We start from the raw sequence: 20,030 nt of genomic DNA, 5'->3' as shown, positions 1-20,030 counted from the left end.
CTGTACACACACACACACACACACACACACACACACACACACACACACACATACACTCATTGTTCATGTAGAAGAAAACACTCTGCATGTTCCCTGAAGAATGGATTAGAGGAATTTCTCACAAAGCACCACCTTGAGAGAAACCCACCCATAAGTGCAGATACCACACTTAACAGACTGACCTGTGCAGCCCATCCTCTAGTTACAGACTCCCTCACTGTTAATGTCATACCAGTTACAATAACTTGATCACTAGCTTTGATTATCAAAACCTTACACACCACAAGCTGACACTGCAGTGTTAGACAGTACACCGTGGAAGTACTGAAGATCCAAATCAAAACCAATCCAGGAAGATATCCACATTGTGCCAGCTTCCATAAGCTTGCACTCTCACATATGGATTATTGGGGGTGAGTAGAGAATAGTGGCCTTCCTTGATTAGCAATGTTGCTCTTCTACACCAGCAAAGCTAGCTGAGATTGTGGAACAAGTGGTACTTTGTGGATTTCACCACAGGTCAGATTGTGATGCGAGAGTAAAACTTCTACCCAAAGAGAATGAGAAATTGACAACATGTTGCACCATGAAATTGAAATATCTCAGATACAGGTTCTACCTGGCCTCCAGAAGAGGAGATCGGAGGAGATCAGATCAGTCAAGTAATCAAGGAGACCATGAGAGCAACTTCTGCACCACCCATTACCCTGCAAAACATCACCAAGGGCTTGCCCAGAGTGTTTAATAATACTGCAGCACCAGGGTGGGATCATAACAGAATCAACTGGTTTCTGCTCTTGGTATTACAACATGGACTGGAACTGCTCTGATCCTACCCCTCCCATCATTAAGCTTCTAGTTAGTTAAAACCTACACAGCCCCTCCCAAATCACATGGGAAAGGGCCACCTCCAATCACCCCCTGAGGGAGGAAGTCCAGATTAAGCAGAACATTACAAGGATTTTTTTCCTGAGTTTATTAGATGAGGGTTGCCACTTAAACTAGATCAGCTCCATGCTGCTGTCCTCTCCATTCTTTGCAAGTGAAAAGCTGGATGAACCAGCATGTGAGCTTTAAACTGGCAGAGGTTTTAATTTCAGATCAATGGGAAATATCAAAGAATATCAATAGACATTTAAGAGGGAAGCATTAAGCACTTGTCAAAAGGTGCAGTACCCAAATTTCCTGATGCCTTTACAAACAGAAATAAGCCCATGGCATCATTTCATAACATTTATAAATGATGAAGTTAATGAACAGGGATCTTCAGAGAAATGAGGAAGGAAATTTAGAAGAACCACGTTTGACACTGTTGGAAATCCTCAAAGGAAGGAAGGGACTACTTAAAAAAAATAAAAGTCTTGCAAGTTTTTTTTTCCTTTACCTTGATATAAATTGTGTTTACATATTTAAGCCAGGTTTGACCTTCAAAAGTCTGGCAAAGAACAATTTTCATTAAAGCACCTCAGTGGCGGAAGTTGGCAGTTCCTCATCTTGTCTCTGAGGTTAATTGGGAATATTAATTATTTAACAGGCATGGTCAAACAAAATATGTGTAATTCCTAGCTAAAGAAACCTTTAATTTATCAAAGCAGAGGCAGGAAGGATTGATACATAGCAACCTCTTCTGCTGTCAGTCTGATTCCTTTCTGAGGAGGCTCAAGAAGGAAACAATTCAACGAAAGATGCTGTCTCTCTCTAAGGACACCTTCCCTTCATTCCAAGCCCATGTAACAGCATAATGACAGCAGCTCTTCACCATTCTTTGGCAATACAACCAAGAAAAACCCATAACTGTCTTGGAGAGGGTACAAAATTAGAATAGAATAGAATAGAATAGAATAGAATAGAATAGAATAGAATAGAATAGAATAGAATAGACCAGACCAGACCAGGTTGGAAGAGACCTTCGAGATCATCAAGTCCAACTCATCATTCAACACCATCTAATCAACTAAACCATGGCACCAAGCATCCCATCAAGTCTCCTCCTAAACACCTCCAATGATGGCGACTCCACCACCTCCCTGGGCAGCATATCCCAATGGCCAGTCACTCTCCCTATGAAGAATTTCTTCCTAACACCCAGCCTTCCCTGGTGCAGCTTGAGACTGTGTCCTCTTGTTCTGTCACAGGTTGCCTGGGAGAAGAGACCAACCCCCAGCTGGCTACAGCCTCCCTTCAGGGAGTTGTAGAGAGCAAGAAGGTCTCCCCTGAGCCTCCTCTTCTCCAGGCTAAGCAACCCCAACTCATAGCCTCTCCTCATAGGGCTTGTGCTCCACAATTTAACAGTAGTAAAGTGACTGTGGCTTCCTCTTCTGAGTTTTACTATTTCAGTGTCCTCTTTGCTGTGAAACTCTGCTCACCTGCTGTTCTTTGCAGCCTGGTTTGGCACAGTCCCCCACTTGCCTGGCAGAGCTATGAATACCTTAATAAACAGTTTGGAAAGCAGGAAGAACATGCTCTGTCTTGTTGTTGGCACACATAGTACCAAGTCAACAAGGGAACTGTATTAGACATAAATATTCATTTGAAGAACAATATTTTGATGACAGAGTTATACTTAGTAATACAGTAAAAAGGGAATTACACTGGGACATCTGCTGATCAAGAATCAATTCAATATCCTTCGTTTCTACAGAGGTAAATTGCATTTGCCCCACAAAATCAAATGGCTACTAGTGTAATAGGACCTTCTAACACAAAATGACATGCAACCTAAACCACAAGATTCTATCATATTAACTGAAACAAATACAGTATTTAAGAATCATAGATTGATAGAATTGTCAGGGTTGGAAGGGACCTCAAGGATCATCCAGTTCCAAGCCCCCTGCCATGGGCAGGGACACCTCACACTAGAGCAGGTTGCTCACAGCCACATCCAGCCTGGGCTTAAAAACCTCCTGGGATGGGGCTTCTACCACCTCCCTGGGCAACCTTGTCCCAGTGTCTCACCACCCTCATGGGGCAGAGCTTCTTCCTGACATCCAATCTGAATCAACCCATTTCAGTAACTCCTCTGTAGAATGTATCCTCATAAAAGTAACATCAATTTGGTAGTCATAAAGGAAAAATATTACAAAAATAAGTCACAACCTAGAAAACATGTGGTAGCAGAAGGCTGAAGACACCCAGTCTATCAAGACATTCATGAGGCAGAGAAATACTGAGGCAAGACCTTAAAACAGACAAATTAAGAACCAGGAGCAAGAAGTTAAGCCAGAAGAATTCAGAGAAACAAGGCACAAGTTGAGCAGCAAGGGTAGTTACCCACTACAGATGGATTTAACATTTGTTTTCAAGCAGCATGCTGTGGCCCAGGCCAGGTTTCTCTTCAAAGGAACAACCCAGCAAAGCTTTCTGATGCATTCTGCAGGGGACTGCACCGTCTCATCCAATGATTCACCAGCAGATGCACCACAACCTGCAGGCTTTTCATCCATCTTTAGGCAAGTAACTCAACAGCAAAGAACATCCTCCTCAAGAACCTTATTTAGATCACAGAATTTTGAAATAGCTCTTCCTGAGATCAAGAAGTGGCAGTAAATGGAAAAAAGGAGTCCTGGAAGGCAATTTGATGTCATAAATTAGTATAATCTGTCGAAGTGCCATTGCTCATCCAACAGAAATAACAATCCAAACCTAGGCACTGAAACTAGGTGGGAAACTCCCAGGCTGCCAAACCTCTGAGAAAAATCAGTGGATCCTCTGCTTCGAGAAATGAATATGGTTAAGAGCTACTGTTGAAAGATTTGCTTATTCCATCTTGTCTTTGTTTAAAGAGCAGACAGGAATCATTTTACTCCCAAAGGGTGTAAAATAAAGATGCTCTCGTTGGATCGGAAATACAGACATTGTATTCAAAATTATACAGGAAAATACAGAATACACAATTCCTTAATACCTAATACACACCTAATACACATACAGGATACATGACACCCCCCCAAAACCTTCCCTCATCCAGACTAAACCACAAGCTCCAGTACTCCTTTTCTCCCCTCACCATTGTCTCCTTTCCATTGGACCTAAGCAGGCCAGAATTACCCAGGATGATATTAATCAGGCCTCTGCAGGCCATGTTACCTCTTAAAGACTCCCTCTGGAGAGCTGAAAGGAGGGAGCAAAAGAGAAAGAACAAATCAGACAGTCTGCTTATAAAGAGATAGCAGAATTATGGGGTAGAATAAACAATTTACACTTTTCCGGTCCATCCCTGGACAGGAGGGGCTTGGATGTGGCACTTGGAGCCATGGTTTAGTTGTCAAGAGGTATTAGGGATTAGGTACTAGGTTGGACTTGATGATCTCTGAGGTCTTTTCCAACCTGGCTGATTCTATGATTCTTTCTGGTCCTCCTGAAGGTCTCAACTCTATGGTTTTTTTTAAAGGCACCAGCCTCAAACCACAGCACATCAAAACACTTTGAAAGCTTGGAACAAGAGTAACATTTTTTTTACAATCTAAGTTTTTGCACAGCAAGAAAAGAGAAAATGCTGCTGTGTGAAGTCCCTGAACTGAGCAACCTGATCTAGTGTGAGGGGTCCCTGCCCATGGCAGGGCAGTTGCAACTAGATGATCCTTGAGGTCCCTTCCAACCCTAAGAACTCTATGATTCTATGATGTGGCTCTGGGCAACCTGATCTAGTGTAAGATGTCCCTGCCCACCTGGCAAGGTGGGTTGGAACTGGATGGTCCTTGGGGTCCCCTCAGCCCCAGCAACTCCATGATTCTAAAAGAATTCTGCAGTTTAAGCTGGATGTTAGGAAGAAGTTCTTCCCAGAAAGAGTGATTGGCCATTGGGATGTGCTGCCCAGGGAGGTGGTGGAGTCCCCATCCCTGGAAGTGTTTAAAAAGAGACTGGATGAGGCACTTAGTGCCATGGCTTAGTTGATTAGATGGTGTTGGGTGATAGGTTGGACTTGATGAACTCTGAGGTCTTTTCTAAGCTGGTAAATTCTGTGATGCTTTGAGTCTGCTTTGCAGTGACAGCAGCACCACCAGATCTCACAAGCCCTAGTTCTGTGTCACTTATCACCAAGAACAACAAGCAGGTATTTCACTTCAGAAGCCTGCTGGCAACTTGCAAGGCAGGAGTTGTGAAACACTTCAGTATCCTTACCAGAAGATTGTCTCTCACTTGCAGAAGGAACAGAAAAGGAAAAGGAAGACCAGGACAAGAGATTTAGTGATGGACAATATGTAGAAAAAATAACTATTTGTGGACTTCCATGGCAGAGAGAAAGTGATATAGAACATATCTGTAAACATACAGCTGTGCAAGGGCTTTAGAGTGAGGCAAAGGTCCCTGGCAGCTGAAGATTGTTCTACAGATTGTTCTACTTGTTAAAGGTTAAATTCTGGGCTTGTTAAGAGTAATTTTCCTTTTTTTCATTCATAGAAGTTCTCACTGATTGAAACCCTAAATGTCAGTCAGATTGATTGAGATTTTGCTGTTTGGCTACTAACTGCATCTAAATTGCACATACTGCTTCTCTGTGGGAATGTGAAAAGGCCTACCTGACCCCTACACAACCTGTTCCTACCATCAGGCAAAGGGTCCTCCTCCACGTTTGGCTGCTGCTGAGTGGGAATCAATCACTAAGTTTAGGAAAGCCACAGAATTACACATTTTTACCAGTATGGCAGTAAGTTACTGTTAAGAGAATACACCTGAAGGCAAGATATCTTTGTGGTAGGTGGAGAGAGGGCCTTGCTCTCCCTTCTCCACAGAGTAAGAAACCATGGCTAAACTCAGTCGGAGAAAGCAGACTATATTTACAAGCGTGTCCTACCCTTTCCCAACAAGGAGAGAGGTTCCTTTCTTTGTACTCCAAAGCAGAGGTGATGCTACAAGATTACTTTCACTCCTGCTTAGCCTTAAATTCTACATCCTGAATTCCTTATTCCTGCTAGGGTGTACAGTGAAATCCAGAACTTACAGGGTACAGTGCTTCTGGAAGGATGAAAGTGTCCTTGCAAGTGCAAAGCAACCAGCAAGTGTCAAAGGATTTTAATATACAATGCAGGGGGGAAAATGGGGGGAAAATTAAAAAGTAATCATAGAATTGTTAGGGTTGGAAGGGAACTCAAGGATCATCCAGTACCAACCTCCCTGCCATGGGCAGGGACACCTCACACTACAGCAGGTTGCCCAGAGCCACGTCCAGCCTGGCCTTAAATATCTCCAGGCATGAGGCTTCTACCCACTCCCTGGGCAACCTGTTCCAGTGTTTCACCACCCTCATGGGGAACAATTTCTTCCTAACATCCAATCAGAATTTACCCATTTCTAATTTTTTTCCTTTCCCCTAGTCCTATCATTACCTGACACCCTAAAAAGTCCCTCCCCAGCTTTCTTGTAGGCCCCTTTAAGACACTGGAAGGCCACAATTAGGTCTTCTCGGAGCCTTCTCTAGTCCAGACTGAATAGCCCTAACTCCCTCAGTCTGTCCTCATGGAAGAGGTGCTCCCTCCCTCTGCTCATCCTCATGGCCCTTCTATGGACATGTTCCAGCACCTCCAGATCATGAATATTCTACATTCAGAAGTTTGAAGTCTTAGATTTTCATAATCTAAAACTCTTCAAGGAACAGAAATACAGAACATTAACTTGGAGACAGATGCTTTGTTCCATTCACCTCCAACACTGCTTATGTTGACAATTACTCTCTAAAGGCACCTCCATAAATCCTGCAGAGGACTCCATATGGAAAAGGATGACCACAGTGCATCTGGCTCACAGATGTGAAATGCCCAAATGGACTATTTTCAAGTATCAGAGGGCTAATATCCCAACACAAACATGGAGAAAGATGTCTCCCATAAAACTTCCACTCTGCTAAGCCAAGGAAAGTGGAAAACACATGAAAATATACAATTAAACAACCAAACCCAACTAAACTATAATTCAGTAAGATTTACATAAACATTTGGGAAGACTTTTAAAGTCTATTTGAGTGTGAAAGAAAGAATACGTAAGCTTTTTCATTCCTCTCAGTCTCATGTGGAAGGGGCTGGTATCGGCGTGATATGGCACTATCAAGAAATATTCCCTTTACTGCTATTCCAGTATTTCCTTCACACTCAGCAGGGTGAGCACCAAAGGGTGTTCACAGCCAACCCCTCCGATAATCAGCCTGTCCCATGAAGCCACTTTCACCACTCCAAAAGCATGAAAGCTCATGCTATCTATAAAGGCTACAAAAGCACCAACAAGAGAACTACTTATCTTATATTCCACAGGACTTCTTGCAATTGTTATGCTGCAACAAAAGCTAAGTCACCCCCAGCCTACCCCTCTCTTGGGTGCTCAAAAAAAATGATGTGACTCTTTAATTTCAAGTCACTAAAGACTAAAATTTAATAAGAAAGGAGGTAGCTGGATGCATTAAACATACATACTAATATAGAGTATAGTTCCATTAAGGTTTTACTATCAGTTAGAAAACAAAAATTGACGTGTGCATTTCAAAGTAAATAATTTCCTTTGTAAGAAGTTTTCTAGTCAGAAGGCAGCACAGAAAAAAAACCAAACACCTTTGTTTAGGCTCAGCTTTTCTTTTCCCCAGACTCACTCTCACCTCTGTTCTGATCCAGACAAAATGCAACTTTCCCTGATGTCACAGCTGAGGTATTTTCCTCTTTGAGGTAAACAAATGATGTCACAACCACAGGACTGTGATTTCACTGCAGGGCTGAACAAGCGGGTAAGCAATGCAGAGAGTGAAGTCATTGCTCAAACATAAACAGCAGAAATAATTGCAAAAGTAAAGCAAATGAATAGCAAAGCAAATTAATTCCCTTTTTGAATCACTGCTCCTCTTTTCCAGTTCCAAGTGATTCTCCTTTCCTATTTAGGAAGCCTGAGGGGATGAAAAACTGTCCAAGATGGTGAGATTAAAAATTAGCTACCGAGCATGAAACATGCAATGATTGCACTTCATAACATTTTTATTGCCTCAGTGTTGTATGAATCACTTCACAGTTCCACGCTGTTAACATGGGAAAAAAAAAATGAAACCAATAAAGTCTAAGCAATTGATGTTATGACTTCATCAATCTGAGACTGAAGGCATGCAGAGTACGACAAGGATTTTCAAGAATACTGGGAAAACTGCCGCCTCGTTCTGAAGAAACACAAGTTTCATCTGTGTCTCTTTCCAAAGAGTGGTCACCCTCACAACAAAAGATGGAATACTGAAATAATCCTCAGTACAGCTCCATGCCATAAACCTTGCTTTGCCTTTCAGCAAATTTGGGTTTGTCAAGAGTTACAAATGCAGGCAGCGCACAGGGAGGCCACAGTTAATACAGAACGTTCCCAGCTGAGAACACCTTCACTCCTTTGAGGTTTTTCCATCAAGGCAGTATTATTTTAACAATGACCTGCACTTACCTTTAGTTTTTAAAAATCTACAGAGTCTGGAAGTATGAAGGTGAATTATCTTTACAATTGCACTAAATCCCCCCAAAAGCTCAATTTATTGCTGCTTAAGACTTCCAAGCAGACGATAATCTGTGCTTAAGATGACAAAGCAGCATCATAGGCATCTATCAGATACAACATCAAAGGTATGGTGCAAAGAAGTGACCTCCCACAGGGAGACTGTGCCTCTTTTTTTTTGACAGTCATGCCCAACAGCTATTCAAATGAAACCTTAAATTCCTTCTACTTACAGATGAACTCTGAGATGACTAAATTAAGTAGAATAGAATAGACCAGACCAGACCAGGTTGGAAGAGACCTTCAAGATCTTCATGTCCAACCTATCATCCAACACCACCTTATCAACTAAACCATGCAACCAACCACCCTATCAAGTCTCCTCCTAAACACCTCCAATGATGGTGACTCCACCACCTCCCCAGGCAGCCCCTTCCAATGGGCAATCACTCACTGTGTGTAGAATTCCTTCCTAACCTCCAGCCTAAACCTCCCCAGTGCAGCTTGAGACTGTGTCCTCTTGTTCTGGTGCTGGTTGCCTGGGAGAAGAGACCAACCTCTGCCTGTCTACAACCTCCCTTCAGGTAGCTGTAGAAAGCAAATGAAACCTTAAATTCCTTTTACTTACAGTCAAACTCTGAGCAACTAAATTAAGTGTCTCAGTCTGGCTGTACTAAAGCATAACATAAAATAAAATACACAGTCAAATAAAAAAGAAAATAAAAATAAAAAAAGAAAATAATAAAAAAAAATAATAAAAAAAGGAAAATAAATAAATATAAAATAAAAAATATAAAAGAAAATGCAAATAAAAATAAAATAAAATGAGAAATAAACCAAAAATAACATAAAAAATAATAATAAAAATTAGAATGAAATTAAAGTTAAATTTGAAAAACAAAATACAATATCATTAAATTAAATAAATACAAAAATCTCCCATCTTTATAAAACATCATTAAATCCAAGCCTGGTCTAGCACCTAACATTTTTCCCCCCTTCAACAAATATTAGATTTCTTTTTTTTTTTTTTTCAATTGAGTGCCTAGTTATCTTGACTTAGGTATTAAAATATCTGCTAGGATTTTTCCCCCCCCCTTTAATATAACAGCTCATTTCCCTTATAAAGTCATTAATAGAAAATAAAGCCCTTTTTGTTAACACTAATCTTGCTTCCTTGCAAGTGTGCCAGAGGCACTTCAGTATGGATCAGATCATGAATATCACAAATTGCAGCAGCAATGTGTGGCAACCAGGGATCAGATTCTTCATGGAACAGTGCTACCTTCTTCCTTCTTGGATTTCAACAACAACAACAAAGAAGTAAACAGTATGCACTGATCTCTCAGGATAAAAAGTCACTTCCTCTTAAATCTGTAGTTTTCTGATACTTACAAATCCAGGTTTATAGCACGAAGCAACAGCACAGCACAAACCTTATGATGATGAACAAGAGATATGACACAGTGTAATAAAACCTACTTCATTTATGTCACAAGTCTCCCCTGTTTCACATGCTGCATAGGTATGAAGTTAAGCTAGAGCAGGAAAAAGTAGGCACTATTTTTGCACGAGCTTTCCTACCGTAGATACCTGGCAGATCGGTTATGAACAGGGCAAAGCCATGTGGGGGCAGGCATGATAATGGAAGAATGAATATACCAGTAACAGCAGTGGCCATGAACGCAGTATAAGATAGTGAAATGAACTCCCCAGTTAAGTCACACATCAGTTATTTCAATGCAGAAAAGCTCACCCCTTAAGTTTTCCATGGGTGATGTCAGAAGGCAGTACAGCTGTAGCCTATTTCCCTATTTGAAGCAGACACTCTGTGCAAGATGTACAGTCTTCATACAGGTTTGTGCGGAGGGAAAAGGTAAGAGCAGTGACCAAGTATCAGTGGTAAAGGTGTTCCTCACATAGAACAGTTAGCCACTGCACAGCCCTCCACACATTGCCTTAGAACCACAGTGTGCAAGACTGGCTCATTATTGGCAAAAGCTTATCTCCAGTAATCCAAAGATGTAGTTGAAGTTGTAATACACAAAAGAGGTGCACGAGCTTTAATACATCCTCTTTCTTTGCCATAACTCAAAACAGCTTCAGGTGACGCTCACATTAAATGCCAGTCGCCCAGTCCAAAGGATATTAGCACCCCCACGCACCTCAACATGATTCTTTAAATGGAAATGAACCTTTCTATGCCACCCAAATACTTCTGTTGAAATCTGTTAAATCTGTCTGCTCGACCTGGGCCAAGAGAAACTCCAGGAAGAACTGAATTTAAGACTTCCAAGATACCTTCCTCAAAGAGAACATTTAAAATCTTCAGCAATAGGCAGCATTGATGTCTGATGGAACAAGTGTGTCAAGGAGAAGCCTTAGAAAAATAACGTCAGTTTTGCAGACAGACTTCCAATCTCTGATTTTTTTGGGGCCAGGGTGGAGTCCTAACTAATTAAATTCTAATCTGCTCTTCCCAGGTTTCATAAAGTGCTGGCTCAAACAGGGTTCTCTTCTAAGAGCAGCAGCACGATTTTCTCATTAAAGAATCTGTTACAATGACAACACATCAGTACTGAAGCAATAAAGGGCTAAAGAAATTATGGACATTTTGCTCCAAACTAGTGGATTGCCCCAGTCCTGCTTTGCAAGAAGTTGTACCTTCGGGAGCCTGCTTGAAAAGTGTGAACTTGCTGTTCAAGTGTTTCTTCAATGTTATCTCTATTTTGTTCTTTAATTAATAAAAGGATACATGCACTGACATTATAAACGCTAATTTGCTATTTAGCATCCCAAATTAGGAGGCATAAACATTTATGCACTTCATTAAACACTACCTAAGAACACTTTGAGATTAACAGGAGACAAGCCATGCTGTTAAAAGCAATTTCAGGGCACACATAAGCCACCATAAAAACGCCTCTCCTCCTCTTTCTGTTCCTCACTGTCAATGCTCCACCGGCAGCAGCTCTTAGGAAGCAGACCTTGGAAATCAAAGAGATGTGACACATCTGTGCAACCACAAGTTCAGTTTAAGAAAAGAGACAGGAATGCAGGGACACAAGCAGCAAAAGTGGGGCACATTTGACAGCACAGCACACTTAGGTTGGCACAAGTCAATCATGAAACTGCACTTTACAAAGCAGAAAACAAATACTTACACCTTGAACTAAGACATCATTTAAGCATGAGGTGTACAACAGAAGTCATGATGGGTTTCCTACATCTCTTCCCCAACAGGCACTGCAGTTCGAGCACACCTCCTCTGCTCCCTTCCCCTTTCTTCCACCACCCCAGCCATTTATTATTTTTTTACAGAATCCTTGCTTTTCTCCATTCCAAACTATCTATGCATACAGGACATTAAAACAGGCTTAACATTAGGGTTTACCGGTGCTACAGGATGGTGATAAGAAATGATCAAGTTTTTCAAAACTACAGGAAGCAGAACTGCAGTGGTAGAAAAGAAACAAATGGTGGCGACAGCCCGAAAGGTGATCACATCTGCACGTGTAAAATACACGGAAGGTTAACTAAGATACAACAAATCCTCCAAATGGATCAGTCCAGGCCCTAAGTTATCTCTACAAACCTTACCCTCAAAATCCTTCATTAAACATATCTTCCAAGTTGTTTTCTTTCACTTACAGACAATAAGACATAATTCAGACAGCAATTATTCCTTGTAATTTTGCATCACCAGTCTAACTTCAGTGTAGAAAATGGGTTTTTATTTGTCATTGAAGTTTGTGCCAAAACTGCCCAGCATGGACTCAGACAAAAGGGTAGTAAAATTTCTATGATACATCATCCTGCCACAGTGTGGCAATGCTTCAATTGTTTGAAAGTACAAATACACTAAAAATATAGTGTTTCAAGGACATTGACATGGACATACTGAAGAACATTGTACCACAACCAGAAACCTGAAAAGTGCTTTGGTGCCTGAAAAAAAACCCACAACCCAACAAAAAGAGAACTGCTTTTAGTTCTTAAGTATTTTAAGAAATAAATTATGATGCTTTTGCAGCTTCCAGCTTTGGATTCTTTGATGCCTTTTTTTGTTTCGTTTTGTTTTAAACTGTGACAGCACTAGTGATCTATCCACAAGGTAAGAAGTGAAAAAGAAGCCTTCTTTTGTGTGTTGTCGACCAAATATATTGTTGGAGCTAAAACCAAAGATTTATAAAAACAGACCATTAAAATTTCAAGTTCAGAAAAAACACTTTGCAAAATACATTAAAACCTTCTTTTTCTGGTTTTTGTTTTTGTTTTTTTTTTTTTTCCTCTTTCAACAGCAAAGTGGATTTTGTACAATTCTTCCTTCTAAGCAGAAGTTGACTGTGAGCCTAGATTCGCTAAGTCCAGTAAAGCAAAACGTAGGCAGACCGGATCGGCGTTCGCGGAATCACGACCTATATACAGGACTGCGGGTAACGTACTGCAGCTCGTCGTAAAAACCCTTGAAAATTCACTGTTTCATCGTGAGTGGACTTACAATTTATCTTACATCATTTAAAAGCAGGTTACACCACAGAATTGTTCAAAGAAAAAAAAAAGAAAACCAAACAAGCAAACAAAAGAGAATCAGTTAGAGGAGGAGAGCGACGCTCGACGTCAGGTTCTCTCATCGGCAAAATCACCACACGAACCAAAACCAAAAATAAAACAACACTGAAGTAAAACACTAAGACTTTATTAAAAATCCAAAATTTATTGCAAATTGTACTTTGCATTTTCCCTCCTTTCTTCATTTTTACACGATTTATTGATATCCATGATTTTTTCACAGATGTACTTGTTGACTTTGGAGAGTCTCTGTGCAATTTCCGTTTCGTCCACAGTTTCTTGTGCTATTCTATCGTATAAACATTCTGGGGAGAAAAGGAAAAACAAAAAAGAAAGAAAACAAAACAAAACAAAAAAAAAGAAGAGAAAGAGTCATTAGGATATTTCCAGAAAACAATATAGCCCACTTTTGGGGCTAACAACTCAAGAAATAGAACAAAGTGAATATGCGGTGTACATTTCTGGCAACCGCTTTCATTGATTCATTGGCTACCTTCCTAAAGTCACGCCTTTTTCAATAGGCTCCAGTCTAGCATGACCAGTTTCAAGTTATGCTGTGACTACATTAACAGGCTTTCTATACAGAAACAAGGCTAAATCCAACCTTTCACAGTATCAATCTTGCCTAACTCTGGTAGTTGTCCATATCTCCACAGCGGATTCAGAACCTCTTCCCAGGTGAACAGTCTCACCAGAACTGCTGTTTTCTACAGTTCCCAGTGAGTCACTCCTACCTTCACAGCTTCAAGACAGTAAGTAAATGCTAATGGTTAGGAAGAGAAGCAGCTACCAGTAGGAGAAGAGAGTAACCCATTTCTTTCATTTTTTTAAACCTGTTCAACATGCACTAATGCTTGCCTCTTCATCAGACACCCTGTCCCTGGGCATATTTCACATTGGTTAGTAGCTTTATGCAGGGTAGGAGGCATCTTCTTGCATGTTTGCAGAATACATTTTGTGAACTGGAATACAAAAAGCAAGCAATAGTAATAACTGCAAAAGCAATGAGGGCAACGAAAGCTGAGACAGTTCAGCTTCACAGTTGGTGGTTTGGTGCCAGAATCTGTTACTGAAAGCAGTGGTGGTGCAACACACCCAACTCCTCAGAGACAGGCAGGTTTTGGTTTTTCTCTTTTCATAACCAGAACAATGTGTTTTGTTGTGTAGCTCCCCAGATTGGTCAAACTCTGTTCTGCTTTGCCTAATAATCTATTCCAGTAGCCGTTTATTGCTTCATGTACAGAAAGCCATAGAGATTATCACTTAATTAACATGGTTTACAACACTTCTAAGGCATCGTATTAAAAAGTTATGAAAATTAAGTACTCTGCATGTTTTGTAGCTCATTTTGAAACCTCTCAGAAGTTTTACAAAAGGTTGTTTTGCATTAAGGTTTATAACAGTACTCATGCATCATACTTTTAATAATTTCTTTATTACATACTAGGCAGTAGGGAATTTTAAGAAGCCACAGATATCAGACACATTCAGAGCTAATGCTGTCGTTCAAAAATCTCTTTTAAATAAGTCAGTCTGTGTCCACAGAATGATGAGAACATCTAAACATGGTGGATTTCATGTTGTAAGATGAACTGAATCTAAAACTGATCAGCATGCCGACCAGTAGTTGAAATGCTGAAAACCAGTAAACTATAATTTGAAACACAACAACTAAGAGGAGGCACATGACTGAGAACCTGAAGAAATACATCATGTCTGTAGGACATAAACAACAATCTCAGGAATGCTCTCAGGTTCAATCAGATACACCTAGTAAGGTGAACTTCCAGCAGAAGTCTGGCTATGTTACTACTTAAGCCACAACATCAAGCAAAGAATCACTTGACAGAACTCATTCATCAGCTGCAATTTTAAAAAGTCATTATGATCCAGATACACCTGTGATTATCACAGGGTTTTTTGTTTGAAAAAATAGCTTATCAGTCATACAAGGATGCTGCCTTAGGGACTCCAATGAGAGATCTGTGGGTTATGCTTCTTCTTTGGCTTCTGATGGGACCAAGGATTCAAGTAGATCCCAAAGACTAATGAGGGGTTTTACTTCTCTGATAAACATGACTAGCTGTGTAAACTCTAACTTCCTCATACCTCACCATTTGTCTAGTTGCTACTCATTTGTTTGTTTGTTTTGCTTTCTTTTCCATAACAGCTTTCTATTGGATCACTTCCAGCTTTCCAGGAAATGCTGCTGTCATGAAAGGACATTGCTAACATTGACGCAAATGCAAAGGACACAACGACATGTAGAATCATGGTTATGTGCTACCCAGTACCACTGATACAGGAAGTATGTCTGCTATCACCTAAACCATTGGCCATGCAGTTTAACTGGTTCAGAAGGAGATTTGTACAGTCTTGAGTCTAACAAAAAGAGTAAAAGACAAGGTGAAAGAAACACTGTAAAGAGGAACATGGAATACAAGGCTGTGCAACAGAGTTCAAATGAGGGTTGAGGCGGTAGCAAAGGTATAACAGAAAACAGAGAAAAAATGAGGAAATAAGGAAAAGCTGAAATGCTAGCAACAGAAAGGTATGGAGGAAAAGAAAGGGAAGGGTCTCATCTGCTTTTCACCATGTACCTATTGGAGCATACTCTCAACCTCACTGCACTCAAAACAAGGGAGTTAGAAGAAAGCTATAGTTTACATGGTTCAAGAAACACAGCGTGGCCCTGACTGAAGTAGAAGAAATTGTCAAATAAGCAACCCTGCCAGCAGTGCTGAGGAGCAACAGCCTCCAGCAGGCAAACTAGAAAGCTCTTTGCAACAGGCCAGTGGAAAATAATGCCTTTTTACTGTGTGCTTGCAAGTGTGCATCTGGGTAACAATCCTGTTTCCCATCAGGAGCTGACAAAGGTAGCCACAGCCACAGAGTGGATTCCTTACAGGGCCAGTACATCATTACTTTGCTACACGTGTTAGAATCGTACCAAAAAGGTCCCAGCCAGAACTAGAAAATCAGCATGGAACAGCCACACTTCCACACATATTCCTGAGACAGATCAGTAAAAGCCTCATGTCTTTTACTCATTTCTCACAAACTAACAAAGATGACAATAAGAAGATTGGTTGCCAGCTTTCCCCCACACAACACAGGCACACACATCCGCTCCAAGAGGGATCATATTTCTAACATCCAAAACATGGCACCTGCAAGGCAGATTGCAACAGCTCTTAAATAGTTCACAGTTAAGAGCACATAGCATTTAAGAATCAGAAATGTAGAATAACGAAGCTCAATCAAACAGGGAGGTTTCTTTCAACTCTACTTCAGTTTAGAATGGAAACAAAACCTAGAAACCCAAATCAGTATCTATTCCATGAGGAACTGACTCAGTTCTAACTTAAAGAGAAGCCTGAAATACCAAGAGAGACAGAAATGAATGCAAAACACACGCATGATGACACAAAGGGACTGAAATCACTATTGGTTTTAAATAAAGGAGAAGGCCTTCCCTCTCTCAAAGTTCCACATACACAGACTCAGGCTTGCAGTTACTGAAAGTGTCACTGCAATTTTTCCTGCCAAGTAGGTCAGCTATTTACACTTCCCGTTCAAATTCCAATCTGAGTGCAACAATTAACTTTTACTATTTCCATTTTCTCCACTTCAAAGGGTAAAACTACTCTTTCTTGCCTCTGAAGGTATGTGTATTTTTATAGCCACAGCTGTAATGGTTTCTGTGCCTCATGCCAGAGTTGGTTACGTTCTGGATGAAAGAATGTGCTAAAGCTACTCTCTGGCTTGTTAAAAGCTAAAGTATGCATTTTAAAAAAGCATCATGTTATAAGTGAATTCCAGAGCAATGTATTGTTCTCCATGCTCAGAATCCTATCCTGCAAGTGCTTTAAAGTGATGATCTTCTCCAACCTTACTGAAGTCAATGTACAACTCTTCAGCTGTGAAGGCCTGCACTGTGCCCAGCTATTGCAATGTGGCTTACTTTTCCTGAATATGTTTGCACTTCACAATGCAATAGCATTTTGAATTACAGTGTTTATTCAGTTAATTTTAGATGAGCTGAAAAGAAGCATCTTTCAACTCAGTGATTAATGGTTAAACTCCAAAGCAGGAAGCAAAAGTTGTCAAATAACCTACCTCTGACAATGCTTAATTTGTGAGGTGAGAGAGGTGGCTTGGGAACGGCATCTTTCTTTTTTTTGGTTGCAACTCCTGTGACACTTCTGTTCTTGAGAACATCTGTTCCCCAAATCATAACCGCTAGATTTTTTGTATACTTTGAATCTCCTTGTGTTACTTGCAGCTGGTGCCATTTCTCCTCATCTACCCAAATTCCACTGCCAAGATGGACCTAGAAGGTAGTAATAATAACAACTTATCTATGGTATGTAGCACACAACAGTATCCAAGTGCTGTAGGAACATTAATATTAGGTACTATAATAACAGTAATTAGGGCTGAAAAAATCCATTTTGCCTATTTCTGAAACTTCTCCAACTTTGTGGGTCAGGGAGCTCAAGTCAAGCTCTTATATAGTATAGTCCCTTTTTGTATTCACTTCTTACTTGCTACTTCTCCCCCCGATAAAGCCTGTCTCCTCAAAGGCTATGGTCAGGAACAGAGACAGAAGAAGGAAACAGTAAACACATCCTGTATTACAAAGGTATGCACAGCATATAAACCAAGCAGTTGCAACCAGCCTAATCCAGGAGCAAGATGAAACGTCATCTTTGATATGAAAACTTCCCTTTGGCTGAAACAGACTTAACCCAAAGCATATATCAAAGGCAGTAGAGAGGGAAATGCTTCCTAAGTTGTACCCTGTCCCTGTTTAAGGTAACTAGCAGGGAAGAAGGGATATTGAATGATTCAATTTCAATATAAGCCAAGAGTCTGGAAGCTTAGTAAAACTTCCAGTTCTATCGTGAAGTTCATCTATCATGCTTGACCAATCTATCCAGGTGAATACTGGTTTTAGGTAAGGCAATGACCTATTGCTACAACATCATAAACTTTCCATTAGCCAGACAATGGTGAGTAGAAGACATTTCTTTGAAGTACTAAAGCAAGATAATATGGGTATTGGGAAATGCAGTGTGAAGCCACTGTAAGTCTCCAAAAGGAGGCTGCTCCAGTCTAGTTGCACTTACTAGTCTTGCTCAGCATTGACTATGGTGGATTGACTCCCAGAGAGCTACACTGTATCTCTACCCCAAGATTCCCAGTGCTCCAGATTTAAGACGAATGCAGGACGAGAATCTAAGTGCCATCCTTACACTGCCACTGCATATGTTTGAGCTGACAGTCCTGATAGGCAGAACATTTTCAAGCGACAGCAAGGAAAACAACTCCACTGGTAATCAGTACAGCTCTGACATGAGCAACCAGGATGCAAATGCTGGCCCTGTGTGGAACCATGGAGAATACTTTGCACTTTCTATCTCTATGTTCCTAATTCCTGGTGTACAATGCAGACATCTGAACAACCTCTGCACACAGAAAGCTTTGTCCACACTGTGATGTTCATTTGGTTGGATCCACACTTCCTCATTGTTAACGCATGACCTAGCTATTCTAATTACTGCCAAGAGTTCACTGCACTTGAAAGGAAAAGCAACAACTTACTTTCAGATAATCTGTAAAAGTGCAAAATACCTCAAGTATTTATCAGTTGGATTGTTACATTCAAAATTCAGGCTGCACAAGATCAAATGTAACACTAACACTGGAACAGGAATGGAAAAGAATCCTGTGAACAAAATTCTATGGCAAAACTGTACTAGGAGACTGTTTGCCCTTAACTGTTTTGCTCTTAGGTTTTCCTCCTCTCATGACCCATGTAGATCTGAACAGTATCACATAAATCCCATTAAATGCAATGAAAATTGGACAAAGCTACTGTAAAATTTTATATACCCATAATTTTACTGCCTGTATTCAACCAAATGCCATTTTTCCTTTAACTGGAAAACTGCTTTAATTATTAATGAAGGCTATAACCTGAAGAAATATTTTATTACAAACACCATCCTTCAAAAGCAACTGGTTGCTTAAAAACCTAAAGAAAAAAACGATGAGTGGTTTGGGCTACCACTATGCTATTAAAATAGACAAAAAATAAAATAAAATAAAGAAAGAAAAAAAGAAAAAAGTCTAACTTCCTCAAAGTGCAAAACTAGAAAGCAAGCTGCCTCTCCTACAGAATCTTCTGCACTAACAGGATTCTAAGAAGCTTTTTCACAAGCCCAATTGCTACTTAGATTTCCTAATGGACAGAAATGGAATTAGTAATAACCACAACATAAAAAGCCCTTTTTAAAAACTTCCTTCTCTGTTCTCAAGCCTTTTCATAATTGCTTTAAAAAAAAATAATCAAAGAATCAGACTCTTTTGGTGCTGTCTACGCATCGCATTAAGAGTTCAGAGCGAGAAGTCTGTGCTCAGAAAACAATCCAGTTATGGTTAAAATTCAGTTATTCTGTTTTGAGCTTGAAAAAGAAAATCATCTGTAAAAATGTGTTTAAATTACTCAGAAAACAAAGATTACAAATATTGTGACATGCCAGATTTTGAATGTCTGCGCTACATTAGTTGTGAAGACTGATTGTATTTGATCAAAAATCTGATTCCCCTCTGCCAAAATTAGTTTGTCTTTGCTGAAGACTCTTTAGGCTCTTAAGATCCTACATTATTCATTAAGTTACTTAAAAGAAAACAAGTTGCAGCAAGCATTTTTAATATTTATGTTTCAGACAGATCATCTCTCCTCTGAACATGCTTCATTTATTAAAGAAGTTATCAGTGGTATGAAACACCTACGGTAACAGCGACTACGTGACAGCTAGCCACAAACACAGAAATCTTCTGTCTCCCATTTTCTATTTCTAGCACTGTTAAGGCAAGGAATTTAATCTGTCCATGTCTCAGTTTACCTTTCTGTAAAATAGGCTCAGTACTGTTTCCTATCAATCCCAAAGCTACAGGAAGTTTACTGTATTCCAGATAACAGAAGCCATTTCCTTCTTGCT

General features: G+C 40.2%; 1 protein-coding gene across 4 annotated transcripts in view; it reads right to left on the bottom strand.

The window, feature by feature from the left end:
- Positions 1-13,030: 13,030 nt before the first annotated feature.
- Positions 13,031-20,030, bottom strand: part of BEND5 (BEN domain containing 5) — a 638,947-nt gene continuing 631,947 nt past the window's right edge. For all 4 annotated transcript variants that reach the window (XM_054164948.1, XM_054164949.1, XM_054164950.1 and 1 more), the window contains 2 exons: positions 17,140-17,353; positions 13,031-13,325 (listed from right to left, as the gene is read on the bottom strand). In XM_054164948.1, coding sequence (XP_054020923.1) covers positions 13,165-13,325; positions 17,140-17,353 — 375 coding nt within the window. In that variant the 3' untranslated portion in view covers positions 13,031-13,164. The remainder of the gene's footprint in view (positions 13,326-17,139; positions 17,354-20,030) is intronic.

The sequence above is a fragment of the Dryobates pubescens genome, chromosome 11, assembly GCF_014839835.1.
Source record: "Dryobates pubescens isolate bDryPub1 chromosome 11, bDryPub1.pri, whole genome shotgun sequence".
NCBI classification, from domain to species: domain Eukaryota; kingdom Metazoa; phylum Chordata; class Aves; order Piciformes; family Picidae; genus Dryobates; species Dryobates pubescens.
Note: the sequence above shows the minus strand (reverse complement) of the source record. Positions and strands in the feature narration are given on the sequence as shown.